The 20,234-nt window shown below is 40.5% G+C and overlaps 1 protein-coding gene across 1 annotated transcript in view; it reads right to left on the bottom strand.

Annotated features, from left to right (window-relative positions):
- Positions 1-667: 667 nt before the first annotated feature.
- LOC104079955 (CLIP-associating protein 1-like) overlaps positions 668-20,234 on the bottom strand; it is a gene marked incomplete at both ends in the record, with an annotated part of 50,738 nt that continues 31,171 nt past the window's right edge. Inside the window, 12 exons of the mRNA XM_009582168.1 lie at positions 668-691; positions 2,365-2,535; positions 3,729-3,778; positions 4,558-4,725; positions 6,521-6,598; positions 7,271-7,330; positions 7,894-7,964; positions 8,697-8,832; positions 9,574-9,719; positions 11,057-11,149; positions 11,977-12,050; positions 13,006-13,158. Coding sequence (XP_009580463.1) covers positions 668-691; positions 2,365-2,535; positions 3,729-3,778; positions 4,558-4,725; positions 6,521-6,598; positions 7,271-7,330; positions 7,894-7,964; positions 8,697-8,832; positions 9,574-9,719; positions 11,057-11,149; positions 11,977-12,050; positions 13,006-13,158 — 1,224 coding nt within the window. The remainder of the gene's footprint in view (positions 692-2,364; positions 2,536-3,728; positions 3,779-4,557; positions 4,726-6,520; positions 6,599-7,270; positions 7,331-7,893; positions 7,965-8,696; positions 8,833-9,573; positions 9,720-11,056; positions 11,150-11,976; positions 12,051-13,005; positions 13,159-20,234) is intronic.

Genomic DNA, 20,234 nt, shown 5'->3' with positions numbered 1-20,234 from the left:
AAGCTTTGACAACGAGCCAGAGAACCAGACTGCGAGCCCTCCCAAACTAGCAGGCTCAGTGTTCTTGAAAAAAAGCTTTCCTGCAACTGTCTTAGATGTAAGCCATCTCGCTCAGACAGTTAACAACAAAAAGAGAGAGCTCAGGTTTAAAGAGGTTGACTAAATATTCCTTCCCTAGAGATCATTGTTTACTGTCCTCATTTTTCTGCCATGTGATCATCTCATTCAATTCTCTCGCTGCCCAGTCTCTTCCCGAAAGCATTTGGCAGTTGCGACCTGAGCTTTGGATGGAAAAACACAGCAAACCTTTACACATTGTGGAGCAAGAAAACACAAGCCCTGTGTTGGTTTTTTGGGGTTTTGTTTTGGTTTTTTATCTGTGGAAGGTCACCTTTAACCAAAAGCAGTGCTTTAAATACTGAGACCCACATACAGCTTTGTGATTAAAAGTCAAGTCACAAAAGCAGACTAGTGCCTATTAGTGGGGAGGAGCTTGAAGAGAAAGTGAAGAACACCCCATGGCATCAAAATGAGCAGGACAACCATGCAACACTTCATGCAGGTCACCAGTGAACATGGATGAGAACCAGGTAACACTTTGAGAACAGAGACCAGGTAGAGTGGTACGACTGTGGACACACCTCAGTTACACAGAGAGACTGCTTACCCTCGGTTTTAGTGGTAGTACCATCTTTAGGCAAATTAAAAAAAATAAGGAAAGGTTAATAGGGAAAATTAGTAACATCAGCAGAAGTGGGCACTATATATTAGCTATAGAAATATGAAAAAAAAACCACAATTAAAGAAATGGAAAAAGTTTGAGCAGCAAATCAAAGCTTGATGTATCTGAAGAACACACTTGCAGGTTTTCCCTCCTGCAATAACCAACCTTTGCCAAACTCCATTTTCTTTGTTTGCCTCACCATTTCTCTCATAGGAATTCGCAGGTGACAAATGTCCCTACTAGCTCAAAAGGAAGCAGGCTCCTTTAGGAGCAGCCATGTTTGCATCACTTCGAATGCATTTGCTGCTTTTCTCCCACAGTCTGTTTTAAGAGCAAGACTAACACTGCATTCAGTCTCCCAGCTTCAAGGACAAAGCCAACTTTAGTAGATACTTCCCCCCCTCTTCCGTTCTTCCTTGTGACATAGGATTGTTCGAAAGCAGTTTTGCCACTGAAGCCAGTATGCAGCATGACTGAAAAATGGTTGCATCTGTAAGCTGAAAAGCACGCTATTATGCGATCAACGTCATATTCTGTGTTACATTTTCTCTGCAATGTATCTAAATCTCAAACCAAGTATGAGCAATTTAAATCAGAATAAGAATTCAACTTCTGAACCAAATACAACCCACTCATTTAAGCCAAGGTAAAGTATTTCAGATATGAAAGAACCCTGTCTACAAAAGGAATCTATAGAAACCATCCCTATATAATTCACCAAACCTATTTTATCAGACTGAAGACCAATTCCCTTACAGTAAGGAGAAGCACCTTTTCAACTGACTCAGTGAAGACAATCTGCACAGCTTAAATCAAGATCACCGATTTTTGATTTTTCTTCCTCTTGTAAAGGTAAACCGATGAGAAGTCTGGAATTAGATTAGCATGAAACCAGCAGAATGAGAAACTAGCTCAGATGATCAGCCTAACTCATAACGGAGTGGAAGTTCTGCAAATACGGTGTCAATCACTGCCTTGCATTTCCTCCTCCATGCCTCCTTCAACAGCATCTCCAGGAGAGAAAGATCAAATGCAAACTTTATTGTAAGAAACCCTGGGGCACCTGAAAGTGATATACGATGCTTTGAGAGAAAAATGTGAGGTGGCTATAATCCAAAAAGAGTCAGCATAAGGAACAGATACTTATATCCTGTGTGGTGAAACGGGAAGGCAGACTTCTCTTTACTTCTATATCTTTCTCTTTTGTAAAACAGAAAGTGATCAAACTCAACTAAGATGTACTATTCAAAGCATAAAACAATTAATGGAAAACCAGTTTCAGGAAAGGAGGGAAGGAAGAGAAGCGAAAGAGACAGGAGAAAATGTCAAAAGGAAATGCTCAGTAAGTATTTTCCTCAACAACGTCCCAGAATCGGAGTAAGATCTGCTCTTCCCCAGAAAGAAGAGTGAGACGCAGACTACTAAACAATTCAAAACCTAAGAAGTTGCTTCAAGTCAGTTCTGTTGCAAATTTTTTCCTTAATCCCAACGGGCAAGAGATTGCACACTGATCCTGGAGAGCTGGTAACTATCTCAGAGATATGTTCTTCTACTTAGAGTTTAATATTAAAATAAAATTATGAGGCACTTTCTCTAGTAAAGAAAACTAACTGCAAGAGTAGAAGAACATGTAGATTTACCTAGTGATGCGTATGAGCCTGGGGGTAAGGCTGCAGCAGAACTGAAGGGGGTGGATGCTCCAGAAGACGTCACTTTTGACTTGGCACTAGCTGCTGCATTCACATCGACGTCACTGCGGGATCGCTGCAGAGATCCTGGTGTTGACACAGATTTTGTACTTACTGTAGATGCTGCAGGTGGGAGTGGGAGATCCAGAATAAAGAAGATTAATTTTTTGAGCTCTGTGCTTCAAAGAACCTGACAAGCAGTTTAATGTACTATTTTTAACACTCCCTGCTGGCACTGAAATACTTCAACTAAGAATGCTTTATCAGGGCAATGTGGGCTTCCCCACACTGCCTGCAAAGATATTTCAATGCTGACCTGATGCTACCTCTAAGAACTTTATCAGACACTAACCTAAATGCTGAGATCAAAAAGGCTGCCAGGCCAGTAATAAAGAAATTTCTAACAGAACCTAGATGGGAAAGTTCAACCACAGTACCCATCACCAGCCTGTGAGTTGCTGGCCAAAACAGACCTGCAGGTCCTTCAGTCCAGGTTCTACTAACTTCCTTCCCAACACCTCATCTTCTCATGAGGACTGCTGTTCCCATCACTTGTTGATGCTTACCCTCTTAAGCATGAAGCTTGTCTATTCAGCTGCAAGCAAACATGCATTTGTGTGCACAGTCAAGTAGGTTCCACACCAATATCTCCTTGAATCAAAGGTCTCAGTAGGGTGTAGTGTATACACAAACCAGCCAGAACCCAATCTTGGTCAGGTTAGAAGGCAGCTTATCTTCTACCAAGAAAGTTTTGTCTGTTATATTCTGTATTAAAATTTATTATTTAGATTATTGTATGCATTTACGTAGGACAGAAAAGCTGCACCCAATTATTCCATCTAATAGTAAAAACACATTATCAACGAGATGGACTTTAACACTGTAGGACTTGTGTGCAGACAATGCCTCCAGTAAGTGCTGAAACCACAGAAAATAAATGACAGAAAATTGTAAAGCTGAATGCACCATTAGACTATGTAGCTATATGTCTTAGCATCAGCGGTAGTTTATTCTAGCTACTGCACAGCTAAACATACCTTGGCTACAATTTTCAAGGCTTTTTAGCCTTCCCTACAGGTGCAAGCAGTAACAGATTTATTAACTTTCAAAAGCATCATTATATCAGCAGTTGATGCACAGAATGTGGTGTGCGGCCCAAAACTAATTAAAAATTTTACATAATAAGTTGCCATCTTAAGGAGCAGTAAATAGTGATCAAAGTTGTTTTTTGCATATTATAGTGTCTGAAATTCTCATTTTAATTCATCACACTTCCTCAGCAACACCTGAGCGCCTTTTTCAGCTCCTGTTCTCACCTCTAGATGTAGTACTTCCAGTAGGACTTCTTTTGGCAGACAATGGACGGCTAGAAGTTAATATAAATATTTATTAAAATAGAGCTGGTATTTCATAGTCATCAGTAACAGTGCTACTCTGTTCCCTCAGTACTCAATTGAGTTAATAGTAAGTTATTTATATATAGGAATAGACTAACAAAGCTTACTGATCAAGAATAAATACAGCACCACCATGAAATTGTTTACAAAAGCACTAAGAAAAAAATTAGCACGCACATTATTTGAGCAAGAAGAGATTTTTAAGAACACTTTTTGTAGATTTAAAAAGTTACAGCAATAAGTTATGGATATTTTTCATGTAGGTCTATCACTTAAATTGCAGACATTTGGATCCTAAGTTGACTGTATCTCTAAGAGAAGCTAAAATATATACATTCAACAGAAGAGTTACATATTCATTTTGCAGTTACAACTCAAATTTAGTTTACTCATTTTTTTTTTTCTTATATGGAAAGAGGCAGACTTACACCTGTAGGATCAATGCTAAACACAGAATTTTAATCCAAGCATTTTTTAATCACACCTGGAAGGAATGACTAACAGTATCTGCTGAGCATAAAAAGCTTCCTAGGAAATTATTTATGGAGTCAAGATAATGATTTTTTTTTTTTTTAAAGCCAGTAATGGGTTTTGCTGGCTTTTTATTTTAATACAATGTTAACTAAAAAAAAAAAAATTTTGGAATAACCAAGTGTTGAGGCCAAACAATGAGACAAAGCAATGTGATGGCTCCCTCCAATTCAATGGAGCTATCTGCAGTTGTTTAAATCGAGAGGCAATGACTTACTTGAGACTCTCCTGGGAGCTGGAGGAGGAGCGATCCGACTGGGGCAAGGACACGATGCTGTCAGAGTTCTTCAAATGCGACTGCAGGGCCTTCTGGTAGGAAGACTCCAAGGTGTGGTACAAATGCTCTGCCTCTCGGCTGAAGTGACTGTGGAAACCCCAGTAACACCTGGAAGCAAGGCACAATACCGTTAACATTTCCTTGTTGTGTTTCAGGGGGCAGTGGAGCACAGGTACAGTCAGAGCCCTTTTCACTACTGGCATTAGTGGACTCATTAGCCCAGTCATTTCAACCATCTACTGCCCCGATGACACACTTAAGACATATCACTTTCTTCAACTCATTGTATGTGCGGCTCAAACAGCCACACAGAAGACAAACCAAATGAAAATAAGAAGAAAAGAACGTTGGTGCGTTGTAAAAACACAAATAGTCAAAAAAGCTTTATTACAGAAGAAACCCTCATCCCTCCGGCTGTCTACCGTATATGGGAGATGGTAGACCCACTGGACTGATACTAGGTTGGGACTGGGAGGTCAGTAGCTACTTCAAAAACAGGCCACACATGCGTGGGCCTGACTCAGGAAAGCACCAGCTGGTGTTGTTCTCTTCCTTAAGTTTAACAAACAGCTCTTCTACAATGCTGCAGAGACAAATCTTCTGTACTGAGTTGAGGCTGTTGACTGTCTTTTTGGGAAGAAATAACAAGGAAAAGGAAACAGATGCTCCTATAGACTTCCAATCAGTGGCATGCTGAAAATAAAAGAGCATTTTAAGATGAGGGAAGAATTCCTCTCTGGTCCAAATCTCCTGGCTGATGGCTAACCACCATTCACTCTCCTGACAAAGGAGATGAAGACTCTCAGCACTTTTCAGGGGGCAACTAATGGGCAGTTTAAGAGTGAGATCGTTAGCTCAAATGAATCAAGAATTGTTTGTGTGTGACAGTCAGTCCTCAGAGAAGTCACATGCACTCTTGCATAACTAGAAGAAAATTTCTGTCTTACAATCAGCCATACTGTTGATTAAGAAACATGGGAAGAGAGAATTAAGCATGCTCTCTGAAGTCACATGCCATTCTCCTTGCTGTCTATTCAGCTTAACTAGTCACCTGCTGTGAAGTCTCAGTGCCTACTGTATTTTTCAGTGATGGACACGTTCCCTTTCAAAAGGATTTAAACAGTCCTACTGTGAAACACCTCCGCCTATAAGCATTTAGATTAATAACATTTATTGTTCATTGAGTTCATGTTTTACAGCATCCTCTTTCTGAAGAAAAACGTTCCTGTAGTATTCTATTCAGAAGAGCATGATCCTAGTATACCAGCATACTACCACAAGTACAAACATGGAAATCCAAGAGATCTTCAACGGAAGAAAAGTAACTGCAAATATTAAACTTTCCTATAGATACACACAAAGATATTATTACCGTGTCATAAAATATTTCCTTAATTTAGGATACCATTTAGCAGTGTACTAGCACAAGGACTTTTGCTTCAAGAGTAGCAGATAACCCAGTCTTGCATACAGGCCAAAAAGAAAAGAAAAAATGTATTAGAAATAATAGTATTTTTGTACTAAGCAGAAAAAAATCTCAGTTAACTGCAAGCAACTCAAACATCAAAAAGAAAGATGAGGTTACTAGTTCTCGACTCTAGACTCTTTAACAACTCAGGTAAGCATTTTACCTGCTCAGACAGATAAAAAGACAATAAAATATTACAAGAACAAAGGGAAACAAGCACCATTAGACGATGCGATACATATATGACTCAGCCCTATGCTATCGCGTCGTATTGAAGTACACACTCCCATTGAAGCCAAGGGAAGTTGGCACCAAATACCAAGAGAACCTGACTTGTCTGGACTTCAGTCTCCAACATGCAGTACCATTGACTCACAACACAACAGGGGCAAAGAAGGGGAGGAAGAAAAGACACCAACAACAGCTTCCACTTACTTTCTTGCCTCTATCCTGGCTTCAGAGTCTGCATCATGAATTCCCTTCTTTATCGTTTCAGCTAACACTGATATGTGTCTGAAATAAGAAGGAAAACATTATCCAACAGTCCAGAAAGATGCGCCACACTTATAAACAAATGACTAATTTGATTTTGCCTTGGTCTCCAAGAACAAAGAGTTCATCACATCTTCCCATTTCCACGTAACATCCTTTGGAGCCTTTATTTACACTTACAAGTCAGTTTTATTTCACCCATATTGCTGACTAGGAAAAGGCAAGCAGCATTCTTCATGGGTCAGTCTTTAGTTAGTTATTGAAACTGCCTGCGTGCAAAAGCACTCTCTTAATCCTTGAATAGTCTTGCACAGTCTAGGGCTAAGGAAATTGTGTGCCAGTCTCTTCTCCCACAATTATTTTCACTGTTCGTTAGTTTGAAGTACTGTAGAAGCCTCAGAAGCTCCTGATAGATGTGTAGTAGCCTTCACATCATCTCATCTACTGAGTTCAGGGATTCACTCAGCCAGGTTTTCCAGGGCTGGCATAGGAGACAGATTCACCAAACTCTGACTGTCAGAACTACAGGGATGAATGGTGTATGTGCACAATACGTACGTGCTTTTTTTGCGGCAAAAATATCTCTACTAGAGCTACCTGATATAATCTCACCTCTTAGATTATCCTTTCTCCAGAATTAACCTCCCCAGACATAAGTAGGACAGAATTAACCCACTTGTTTTCAGAGCTTACCTTTCTAGGGAGTGTGTTTGCCACTCCTGCAACAGCAAGTCTAAAAATTCAAAACAGCGCCTGATAGAAGAGAGAGAAGAAATGCTGAGTTCTCTAGGTTTAGAGAGGCACACTGACTTTGCCATACCCGCCTCTGAACAACAGCCACCTTTTATTATGAAGCTTTTTGGGACATTAGAATTCAGTAACAATCCCAATTTTAAGTGCAGAGAGGGCCATTAGCACATCCAGTCCAGTTTCCAGATGACACTATCACAGAACACTGACTGGCTGGCTGAAAGAAAATGTGTCACTATAATGGCTAGTAGTGGGGAATAGGAACATGTCTGTAAAGAAGCCAAAATAATATGACGTTATTATAACGACATGTAAGCACAAAGATTAGTTTAACTAACATTTTTCTTTGAGGAGAAGTGCCTTTTCTTCTCTGCAGTGCTACGGCTTACACAAGATAGCTGACTTTGAATTTGATCCCAACTCTCAGGGAAGAATGCGATGCATTCTTGAGTAAGCATGTATATCAACTCTTTTCATGAATAAAAACAAACATGAATTTTATCAGAAAGCACATGTGAACCTATTTACTGGTAAAAAAAGAGAATAAATTCAAATTAAATGCTCACCTTCTAACTGCAACAGACTTGGAGGTACAATTACTGGTTATGATGGGTATTAATCGAGGGATGTGCGTATGCTAGAAGAAAACAAACAACAAAAACAGGAAGAAATCTTTACACCACAGTTCCATGGAATGAAAGACCATCTCCTTCAGCCACCTGAGCTCAGTATTTAGATATTTATTCTTGTTCAATTCTTAAAAATAGAACTGCTAAATAAAGGAACACTAACAGATACAGACAAATATTTTTAATATTAAAAATTTTATATTTTATCTGTTAAAATATCTTTAACAGATATTTTATTTTCTTCTGTAATGACAGGCTCCAGTGAGTCAAGGAGCTGAAATCACTGCAAGACGATCTAAACTGTCAGTGGTGACAACTTGAGAGATATCAGGCTATCTACAGCTTCCCCAATGAATCACTAGGCAGAAGCCTACCTCCATGACCTAATGGTTTTAGGAAACGTGCACTGTCTGTCAGGAGTTTTAGAGCGTAATTAAGAGGATGAGTCTGTCCTGCAAGGCAAGTTTAAAACCCATTCGAAGAAAAAAGTTTGCTCAGCTCTTAGAGGGATGGAAATATATTACCTCTGCAAAGAAACATTTTGCCTACTATTTTGGCAGGGCTTAACTATCATCACCTACACAAGGCTGCATGACATCTGAGAAAGCCAAGCCCAGCACAGTCAGAAAAGTAGATTAGGCACTTAATCTAATTTTCATTGCAGTAACATTCATATTTTTTCAGAAACACCACAGTATTTGGAAGTGATAACATTTTGTTCTCTTTTGATGTATACTTACTCGAATGATTAATCTAACTGCTACGACACCAGAAGTGGCCATGACTTTGGCACTATTCGGAATTAGATTAAAAATTGTTGGCATGATGGCTTCTGCCCCATGGTCAAACTTGTTTCCCAGAACTGATGACAAATGTCTGAAAAACAGAATGAAGTCATGCTGGTAAGCGTGCTGAGGATTAAGCCAGTCAGACTTCTACAGAACATCTGACATAAGCACATCTGACATCTCACTCTTCCCAACTGTCACCTCCTCTCCAACTCCAAAGGACAGAGAATACTATGTTTCAAAAAATAGTTCATTTACTTTCATTTAAAGCTTATGTTCTATGTTCATCTGAACTCTAGGAAACAGTAAGTTCAGCATAAATAAAGCAACTAGCACAGCTAAAAATTTTTTATCAAACAAATGGACAATGCTGAAAGAATGTATTTTCCTGAACTTGTTCGTTTGTATCACAGTTTCTCTGAACCTATTTTGCCTTAATATGCACAAATTTCAAAAAAGCTGTTAGAAACACTGCAGTGCCCTTTTTCTTTAAGCATTTCACAAAGAATAACCTAAAAAGATGAAAAACCAGCTCAATCCGAACCAGAAGAAAACATATGCCTTTTCAGCTTTATTGTTCAATCTTCCCTACTCGGTGCATGAATGCATGCGTTATTCATTCAGCATTATTCAAAACTTAAGAACACAGTTTGGCACAACTACCATTAGTGGCCTACATGCACGTGGTTTTAAACAGCTGTAGCAAAATCATGTTCTACCTATAACTATCTAGCACTAGCAGCACAAATTACATCCTAAATATGTTTTAACCAGTGCCTGTTCCTTTTTTCTACATCACATTTCAAGCACATTTAGAAAGTAAACTTACCCCAACGTGATACAAGCCTCTCGCACTACTTGAGACCGCAGGTCTTTAGCGGATAATTTAAACGCTCCATCCAAAAGTCTTAAGTGTTGGAAGAAGTTATCATATTCGGCAGCTCCAGCCAAAAGTAAGGAACGTATCTTTTTCAACTGTTAGCACCATAAAAGAAAGCAGTGACTATTAATGAGCAACAAACACAAGGACAGTTATGTTCAGGGCTGATGCTTGGTTTCCAGGGTCCTTGTACAACTGTTCCTCAACATGTATTGAGGAACTCCGTTCTTAAAGTCCAAGCAATTTCATTATTTCAGATCTTATATTCAACTCATAGGTAAACATGTTAAGTACGATAATACAAACACGCTAGCTAACTGTTACAGGAATCCAGAAGTGTTGCAAACAGCTATTCAAACAGTATTGTTAATAACCCAAACATTACTTTTTAAGCCAAAGGGTATCTTGAAGGGTCTCCTCTATTCCCCTTAGAAACCATCTATTTACAACAGATTCTAAAGCTTAGGTCGTCCTACAGCTGACTATTGTATTAAAAAGATGACTAGACTTAAAGGGCATGGCTCATATTCAGATCTGAGTAATACTGACTTATATCTAGAATATGTCCATTGACTTCATTAAAATAGTTATCTGGCTCTACTACAGAGTTATCGGGCTCTAATTAATATTACAGGGACCACCATTTCATCCTATAGACATTCTTTTGGACACCTTCACAGGCCTGCATGTATACTGATGCATCTGTACAGTGCCTCGATTTAAGCTCACTGTTACTCAGTACGGCAAACAAAAAAAACCTGAAGTAAGCTGAATCAGCACAGTTTGCCACTCAGATCTGCAATGCAGGATTTCACAGACATGCCAAAGTTGCTACACCAGTGATGAAAGCCTACAGTGTACACAAGATCATGCATCTATTTACATCATGAAAACACAGCTCACCTCAGTAAATAAGACTCAATCTTGGCACATATATAACACATCTGATTTGCCACTTCCACATTTCTCACAATCACATTTATTTATTCAAAACCTAAGTGTGTAAATTCTTTCTGAATTGTTTTACACCTCCTTTTGCAAAAACATAAATAAGTTCTCTATAAGCAAAGTTACTTTCTGCCTCATCAGGAAGTTTTAAGATATTCTGAATACCACTTTTAACATTTTGATTTCAGCATCTGCTAACAAATTTCTAGCTTTACATCTGGATTTGCTGCATGATTTTCAGTTCAACTTGAAGCTGCCTCAATGGATTCTTGTATATCGAATAGCACTTTCCTTCACAGATGTGGTTTAAATGCAGTCTCATAAGGAAACGTTTCCCCCAAGCCTGGGGGAACTAACAGATGTTCACCACTTAAACTACATTCTAGCTTTACTCTGAGGTTCTCCTAGTACCCTTTTCATGGGATTAAGCTCAGTGCAGGAAAAGCTTATATTAATAGAGTTCATATCTAGATTCACTGCTTACCGCGGAAACTCTCTGTTCCCAGTCGTGCTTATCATCTGATAGTATCTCTCTTATTTTGTTTATGGATTCCTCAAGATCCCGGCTAGAATAAATCTGCAAATTTAAATACAGAGTAGCACAACAATGCAAGATTTACTCCAAAAAATCAGATCACTTCCCAACTACATTCTTATGTCCTTTGCTCCTCAACGCTTAAATGTCACAGGCTAGCCTTGGACACAGCCGGCTTTGCACAGTGCAAAGAATTTACACCCATTTCCTGCAATCAAAAAATTACTAAGTGACCACAAGATGGCTAAAGGATCATGTTTTATTATTTTACTATATTTTCACAATTTTAAGCACCATTCCTGCAGCTGCTAGTGGCTATATTAGTGAAGACATACAGAAGACCATGAGTGTTTACATGTGCTGTTCAGCTGTCCCAGAAATAAAGCTCTGGTGAAGGAGAAGGAATACGTGACACATCTCAGCTATCCAGCTAAATCTATCGACAGACATGCACTGTCCAGTTGTTGCACTCACAACAGCAGCGATCGCGGGGACACAAGTCACCGTTACTGCTTTCAGTTCCCAGATGGTACAGATGAAATGTAGAGAAGCTTCTGCTGACTTAAGTTTTTGTTCGACCAAACTGCACTGCGCAGCGTGCACGTCCAGTTCCAGCTCCGTGTCCGCTCCTGTGATACCTCCATCACAACCCTCCCACCCCAATTCCCTCCCCTTCTGAGGGTTTCACACAAACTACTTGCAGATGCCACCATTTAAAACCTGCCTCCCTCCAACTTCCAACTTGCCTTCCTCTTAAAGAAGATTTGGCAACATCACAATGAAGCACAACTTGCCAGTGATTAGGACTAGATCCCATATCCATCTTCTGCTTTTTAGTACTGTGTGTTTTAACATGTAATTCTACTTACCTGAACCGTTGGGACATCTTCAAATGCCTTAATGAAGTCTTCTTCATCCACAGCACCTGCTCCCTCTTTGGCTGCTGACATACAAATGAAAAAGCCTTTTCAATCTTCTTATCAACAAGAGAATCAATTAAGAAACCACCAGCTATCAAGGCACCTAATCAGGAGAAAGTTCACTATCCATGCAGCCTCAAAGTGCTGCAGATGTAATGAAATCAGAGAAAGGGAAATTCAATACCAGGCACAGACTAGACATTCACAGTATCCTTCAACTCCTAGGCACAGAGGGCGCATTAGGAAAGTCATTACTGTAGTCACTCAACAGTTCGGGGACACAGTCGGAAAGATGAAAGGGAATATTTACTTTAATTATATGGGAGATTTTATTTTAAAGGATTTAATCCTATCTATAATAGATGAAGGTGCAGATCTGACAGGTGCACAAACAGACAAATGATAAGGAAGATAAATAGTCTCTGGAATACTAATCAGATTAGAGACTGTCCGATATGGGGAACTTTCTCCATTTCTCTAGGTCACATGTAGAATTATAATCACACATAGAATTATTGCTCACATTCAGAATTATTGCTCAGTTTTCTTTCTGCACCTTCATTACCAGCAATGCCCAAAGGTCTTAGAAGAAAGCCAATGTGTCAGTTTTAAATTGCATGGGCTGAAGTTTAGCAGGGAGCCGTAAGCAGCCTGCCTCAGTTCAACTAGAGTTGCAGCTATAAAGGCAAAAATCTACACACTGCAACATTGACATGATTTACTCAGCCCTCAGTGCACAACTGCGCAGGTCCAACCTTTCAAAAATGCAAAACACATTATAGGGATGTAGGGATTGCTTGGAGATTCATCCTACCAAACTTCGGTTGTGGCATGCAGACAACATAGACATAATGATTTCATAGGGGAAAATTTGTTACTGGATCCTGGGGGCCAGTCTGGAAGTTCTTGCAATAAGCTCAAACATGAACACTATAAATACTTTGCATAAAGGTCAATTCACACATGCTATCGGCTTACTTGAAGACTTGGAGCCCAGAGCTGCAGACCCAAGTCTGCGGGTAGTCCCCATCCCAACTCTGCGTGAGTTTGCAGGGGCCTTTGAAGATGTAGAGGAGCTAGCTGAGGAAGGCCTGTTCCCATCCACGGAGTCTTCATCATCAAAAATTTTATCTGCCAAAAAAAGCACACTCAGCTCTAAGTCCGATGAAGCAAAGGGATGTCCCAAGGAACATGCCCACGCGATGGCAAACATGCTGCATTTTCAGGTCTGCTCTGCCAGCTCTCATCTCAGAGCAGGATCTTCATGCTAGAAATCTGGTTGTTCATGAATGACCACCAGGCCACCGAACCCAATCCTTTGCTATTGCGGCCACTATGTTATAAACCCTTTCAATGAATGCATTCAGATAAAAAGAATAAACTTCAAATCTACAGCAGAAGGGTGCAAGCCACAGATAATACTTGGGGTGTCTACAGTCTGTATGTCTGATGTTTATGCCTCCGAGAGCTATTTTGCTATGGGCTGTAGTGAAACCAAGACCATGAGCAAATCCAAGATCCAAGTGTGGCGGGGATCAGGCAGTACAGGCTGCCCTGTCACACCCCACCAACTGCCTCACCAGATCGAGAATAAACAGGGTAACCCAGGAAAGATCGCATGGCACACCCATGCTGTTGATAAACCACAGACCATTAATCACAGAGCCATCCAGAGCTACAAATCCACTTTAACTTTTTAAATTATCACCAGAGATTCTTTACAAAGGAATAGAAAAAGTTACCTCAAATTCATAAAAAACATAAATATAAGATGTATTAAAATTTACTGAACCCTCTGCGTAGATCCAAAGGGAACAGCAGCCTCTACTCCCAAACGTGAAATAAATTAACTTAAAATGAATTACAGTCACTTTGATTCTCAGTGAAGGTCACTTCAATTCCAAAGGAGTGCTTATATTGCAGTTCTACACAGATTAGCTAATCCACTTTAAAAACCAGCCTTGGGTTGAAAGGTGACAAAGTGTTTGGACAGCTGATATGGATGGCGCGCATTATTTATTGAGGCCAGAAAAACCACCTCAGTCCCCATCACTTAGCTCTTCCACACTAACACTTCATTCAAGACCTGCTTCATGTCCATCCCTCTCCGAGAGTCCAAGGTACGCACCCACTCTCCACCATTTCGGGAACATGTTCTTTGTGAAATTTCACTTGGCAAAAAAATCAAGCAGGTGCTTTAATCCATCCCTGTTCAGGAAAGCACCTGGGAATATCTAGTAACAAATACAGGCTCCTAGTTAGACACTAATGAGTGAAATTTAATACAGGTTGAGCTTTCTGAAAGTAAGAAAATAAACTGATAACAGCATAGACATATTCTAGGGGAGATAAAAGAACAGAAAGAAAAGCCTGTACTGTCCTCAGCCCAACAGCCTTAAGGAGTTTTCCCTACCCAAAGTGGTATTGGCTTATTAGCAGCTGGGCACAGGAGAACTGTCACAAATCATCTAAAAACCTAAAAACCACATTTCCAATAAGCACCTGTGCACACGATGCCATACTCCAATCACAGCACGACACTGAAATGACAGGTAGACAGCATCATCCAAGAAATTAAGAAAGGTGGCCAAGCACAGCTCTCCCCTTAATTCTGATGTTCAAGAAGTCTTGGAATATGGGAAAGGGCTAGGGAAAAAAAAAAGTAACATCTAAAGGAAAAGGGTGATACAATAACAGGTACTTGGACTGTTGTTCAGGCACAAGTAAACAAGACATAAGTGAACATACGAACTTTAACATGAAGAAATTTAGGGTCACACAGCTAAGGAGAAGAACGTAAGCCACAGTTCCGATATGGGCTCTCTCTTTAACACAGTGCCCTAAGGCGGCCACGGAGGCCGTGCTACCCCCCTATTGACTGGTCATGTTTTGACATCCATAATTCAAAAATAATTTGAAAAGAGCTCAGGGAAGGATCATGAGAATGATTAAAGGATTGGAAAATATGTTTTTAATTAAATTAAATGAAAATTCACTGTAGGGGACTGTTTAGCCTGGCCAGATTCTTAACAAGTTGCTTGATTATATTAACACAGCAACTCATGATTTATTAACATAGTTTTCCAGTGTGATTTATTAATATTATTTCTCACCTAATAGAAAAATATACAGCAAGGCCACTGGCTGGAGGTTAAAAACAAATTAAATTCTGAATTGCCTTTTTTCCCTCCCTTTTTTTTCCCCTCCATTTTTTTCAATAATCACAGGACTGACTCCCTACAAGGTTAGGAGGTGTGTCACCCAGCAGATTCTACCACAGGCAGTTCTTAAAAGCAAGATTGAATTTTTTTTCCTGAAAGGTACACTCTAGTTCAAACAGGAATTATTTCAAAAACATTATTTGGTGAGAGTTGCATAGAAGGTCATGGCAGATCAAAATAAACTTTAAAACGTGTAATCTCTGAATTCTCTAGGAAGGGGTTTAAGTGATGCAGAAAGACTTGCACAGACCTTAAATACAAAAGCTTCCAAGTGAAATTTGCCCCAAATGCATTTATTTCAAAAGCTCATCTACAGATATTAAGCAAATGATTATTTGTCTCATATATATTACCAGCCAAGAGAAAGTCAGTCATACTCAAAACAAAAGATACTTTACTCCTTCAAAACCACTTTTTATCTGGTAATAAAATTCTCCATCAGCTGCGTTTCAGGCTATCTAGATGCAGTCTTAGTTAACTCATTTCTTTTATCTGCATTTTTAAAGCCTCACCCCTCTGAAAGAAGAGGGTGTGGTTTCCTATTTCGTATAATAAATAAAAATTCAGAAAAACAGATTATTAAAAGGATCGCACTCCTGTAGCATTTTAGCAATTAAACTATCATTTTAATTTAAAACAGGCTTTTCTGAGCATTAGCTAAAAAAACAACGCTACAAAAAACCAACCAGCCAGCCCACAGTTTTGGGGATGTTTGGATTACAATCACATCTTCCTGTTCGTTAAGTCTACAAACTAAGCATTACATATTTATTAAAACAGAATATCCCTTCAATGACCAAACAGCATTTTCTCATCTGAGTAGTGCAGAATGACAGCGCCACATTCAGAACTGCACATCAAGTCTTCCAGCAGCACGTGTGCAGGACAGAAAGAGAAACAAAGAACAGAAAGAAACCTGAACATGGAAGTACAGAAAATAAGAGAAAAACAAGCTACCATACATTACCATTAAAAAGCCTCCCTCCCTGCTCCCCCCCCCCATTTGTTGACTGCTGTGCACAGTAATCATTTGAACTAGGATCATATTTTTTGCAGCGTATCTGCAAATCACGAGGTGGTAAATTCAGCATGGGTGTAACTCTCATGACTCCAGGCAGAGGTGCACTGAAGCGGAATCGGTGCCATGTTCTTACATTAAATAATCATTGATGTTCTCCCATCCCAAGACCCCCCAGTGCTCATTTATAAGGGCCATATAGCACTCTCCATCAGAGACATGCCCTTATAAAAGAGGCCTTTGTCTCCTCACCACTCTGCTGTCTTAGAGAAACAGAGAACCGAATTTGCTTTACGTTTCTCAATTCCTTTACGTTATTTAAGAAGAAAAAAAAATTGCTTACGAGTACATATCCTCCTGCAAATAAGCTTCCTCAACATTCCTTCATATTTTCCATAGCGTGCCCAGATGTAACAGTGCTTCACAGAGCGCCACGGCTTTCAGTCCAGAACATAATCAATCATTGCCCCTCGTATTCATTAAGCATGCTGTCTTCACACGTGGATTTAAACAGCTACGGCTTCAGTCCTCTCTACGATTGCGGCTCTGCGGGATTCTCATCAACACCCATTTCAGCCCAGGAAACTTCAGCTCACTTCTAGGAAGAAAATTCCCTGCTACCCGGGACAAATAATCCGGGATGAAGACGAGCTGAGTCTGCCTGGCTGGGCTGGCTTGAACTAGGAACCAGCCTGACTTTATCCCCTGGGAAACGCTAACAGGAGCATCTCAACAGCTGTCATCATTTGTCCATGACGAATAAATTTAGTCATTATTCATTTTAAAACGTAACCCCTTCAGGTCTGGGCAAGGTGTAAAATGGGGAGAAGAGACTGCTAGCTGTTCAGGAACCACAGTAAACAAGCATTTCCCCTGCCTGAACCGCCAGCCTGGGACCTTTTAAAGCAAAGTAATTGAGTCTCAAATTTCCTTTCCAAATAAAGGAGATGCTTTCTGGCTTTTAAAAAACTTTAAGATGTCAGATTCAAATCTTTTAGTTATTTATCTATAAGCTTTAGAGAAGAGAGCTTCTCTGTAGTGACTAGAGTGTGTGAAAAGCAGCTTACGATCAGGTCTGCTCCCAGTGAAGATGCCCCCGCCGTGGTCTTTAGGCCTCACTCTGCGGGTACTAACCCTGCTCTGGCCCCGCTGCGCACACTTATCGCGTCCCATGTCCAAGCGTTAGTGCCACTGAAGTGGGCAAGCAACTTGCAAGAATTTCCTTTTACAGGACACCACCTTCCCCGCCCCCCCCATCGTACATTTAAATTTAAGCGGTTAAATCTCTAGTTTGACATCTAAATAGACTGAAGCACCGTGGCCAGAAGGTGTAATCTATAGATGCTCTGCCTGCTCCGGAGGTACTCCTTTTTGCCAGACACAACCCAAGGTGCATTGGCCAATGTTTTTCAGACAGACACCCCGGACACCCTGTGCCCTCCCCCAAGGCCAGCGTCTGGCACCCCATCTCCAGCTGTAACTCCCCCAGGACACAAGGCACAGCTCACTCCTCTCTGTGGGCATACCACCAGCCTCCAAACGTGACAGCTCCAGCTGAGGTTAAACACCCCTTGCCATTAGCACACACCAATCCACATGCGGCCTAGCTGCAAGCCTGCTCAGCTCCAACGTCTACAGGTACTGTATAGGTTTCTCTGAGAAAATGAGTTTATGAACCCACTAAAGATAAAGGGACACGTAGACATTCCTCAGCAGGACTCAATGTTGAAAAACAAAGGAGTCACGGTAGCGAGCAGCAGTACGCAGGCACAGGACACCATTAGGGTTTCTGGCTCGGCCATATCCCACAGTCTCCCAGCTGTTCTCTCCTCCTGGCTCCAGCCGCGGCCCCTCCTTCCCCACCCGCCACACCAGGCACAGTATTTTGAGCCTTTAAAACACCATCCGTTTGGGCTCAGTGACACCGGTCAGCCCCGCCAGAGCCACCCGCCGCCCGTCTCCCCTTGGGTCCAGTTCTCCCAGGCTGACCCAGCCACCAGCTCCAGCCCCAGCCCAGCCCTGCTGCCGCCTTCCGGCACAATTCAGTGGAACACCTCATCACCCTTCACAACTGGCTTTCCTGTGAATTCCCAAAACCCCGACCTCAGTGGGGATCCTTCCAAGGGCTCATCAGGACTGAGCCAGCCACAGCTATGACCGTGTCTGCCAGGATGTGCATATCACCATTACCTGGGCTTCTTTCTCTTATCTCACCTACATTGCCCTATTTAAACTAGATATGTATAATTGTGGGTGGGAGTTTGTCTTCTGAATAAGGTTTCTACAGTGTAAGTCTAAATATATTTATGACCATAATAAATACAATAAGCAATACGGCTGCCACCAGCCACAGGTAGGTACTTAAGAGACCCAAACCAAGAATGTCATGCCAGGTAAGTGGACAAATATTTTTTATTTCAATAATCCTTCTAGCACCCACGTGCTTTTCTTTAATCCAAAATGTTTCAGTTTTTCTTCCTTAGCTAGAAAAGGTGACACTCATCATTTTGGCTGCTGCCTCATTCTGTCTAATTACGAGCTAATGAAGCTGCTCATAACCTAACAGGTCTTCAACTGCTATCACAAAGAGAAAGAAGATTCCTGAAAGAAGTAATACTTGGAATTGTTTTCTGCTCCAAATACATCATATTTACACAGGCAGTTGTTCTGATACACATCCTGCTGAGTCCCCAGTACATGGCCACAGTAATTTCAGAGTACTGATGTCTGCCATCCCTCTGCAAGCAGAAAAACAATTGGGCAGTAGTAGCAATAATAAACAAAGCACATTTCTGTTAGCAAGGAATCCTACATTTATTAAACCAATTCCAGTATGATACAGCTAACTGAGGACATTGATGTACACCCTGACCTGACCACATCCAACACCAGACAGTCTGCATATAGAAAGTAAATACCAACTTCTACCTGAGAGAATAAGCAATAGCCCTTAGCAGCATTCAAAATCTGCTCTCAAGGACTGGCCTGATAAGCCAGACAAAAATCTTCCTGCAGAAGACTAATCTGAAATCATGCAACTCATGACTGATTCAAGCTACTCTTCTCAGGGATATTATACTTTTCAATCCTGAAATCAGATGGCTCCAATTTAAGTTGTATCCATGATGGCTGTGGGGAAGCTTGACAACAAGAGGCTAAAAGACTTGAAAACAAGAGACAAATAAAAAGGATTCAATATTTATGAGCCTGTTTGCTTCAAAACATGATTTTTAAAACCATAAGGTTGAGAATATTAATGTCATCATGTTAACAAGCCACAGCACACACTCTCTAATAGTGTGAGCATTAACACAACTAAGAACACAGCAAATTGCTTTTCAGAAACTTCTGTTCATGAAGCTAACACACCTGGAAATGTGAGTTAGTGAAACTGTCATTCAGACAGTTTTCAGCAATATGAAAGTTTCCATTAGTTTTAAGCAGATTTAGAAAAGAGGTGGTACAAAGATTTCACATTCCTACAAATTTCGTAGAATTAAGTAGCAATAGGAGACAACAAAATAGTTATGATACTGAGTGAAGAAGCAACAGCTCAAACAGCCAAAAGAATTCACAAAAGCACCAGAAGCTGAGATAAATCCATGAAAATAGCCAGGATTTATTAGTTTCACTAACAGACACCTAAACAAGAATCACAAATCCACGTGCTAGGAGCTGCATAGATACAGCCTTCGCCTCACACAGATTAAAAAAATAATAATAATCGAGACACAGACATGCACATAAGGCAAAAAAAAAGTGAGAAGAGAAAAAGATAAGGATCTCTTTTCCCCAAAGTCATCCTTGGAAATACAATATTCCCACAGTGCCTTTTCCAGCCAGCCACACAGCTTTCCGCCAGACCTTAAGAGCATCAGGAAATCCACAACGCATACCTTGAAAAAACCCCACACGCACCCCAAAAGCCCATGTTTACATAGAGTTTTAATTTAAAGAGCAAAAACAGC

The sequence above is a fragment of the Fulmarus glacialis genome, unplaced genomic scaffold, assembly GCF_000690835.1.
Source record: "Fulmarus glacialis isolate BGI_N327 unplaced genomic scaffold, ASM69083v1 scaffold39287, whole genome shotgun sequence".
NCBI lineage: Eukaryota > Metazoa > Chordata > Aves > Procellariiformes > Procellariidae > Fulmarus > Fulmarus glacialis.
This window is presented reverse-complemented; position numbering and strand designations above follow the sequence as displayed.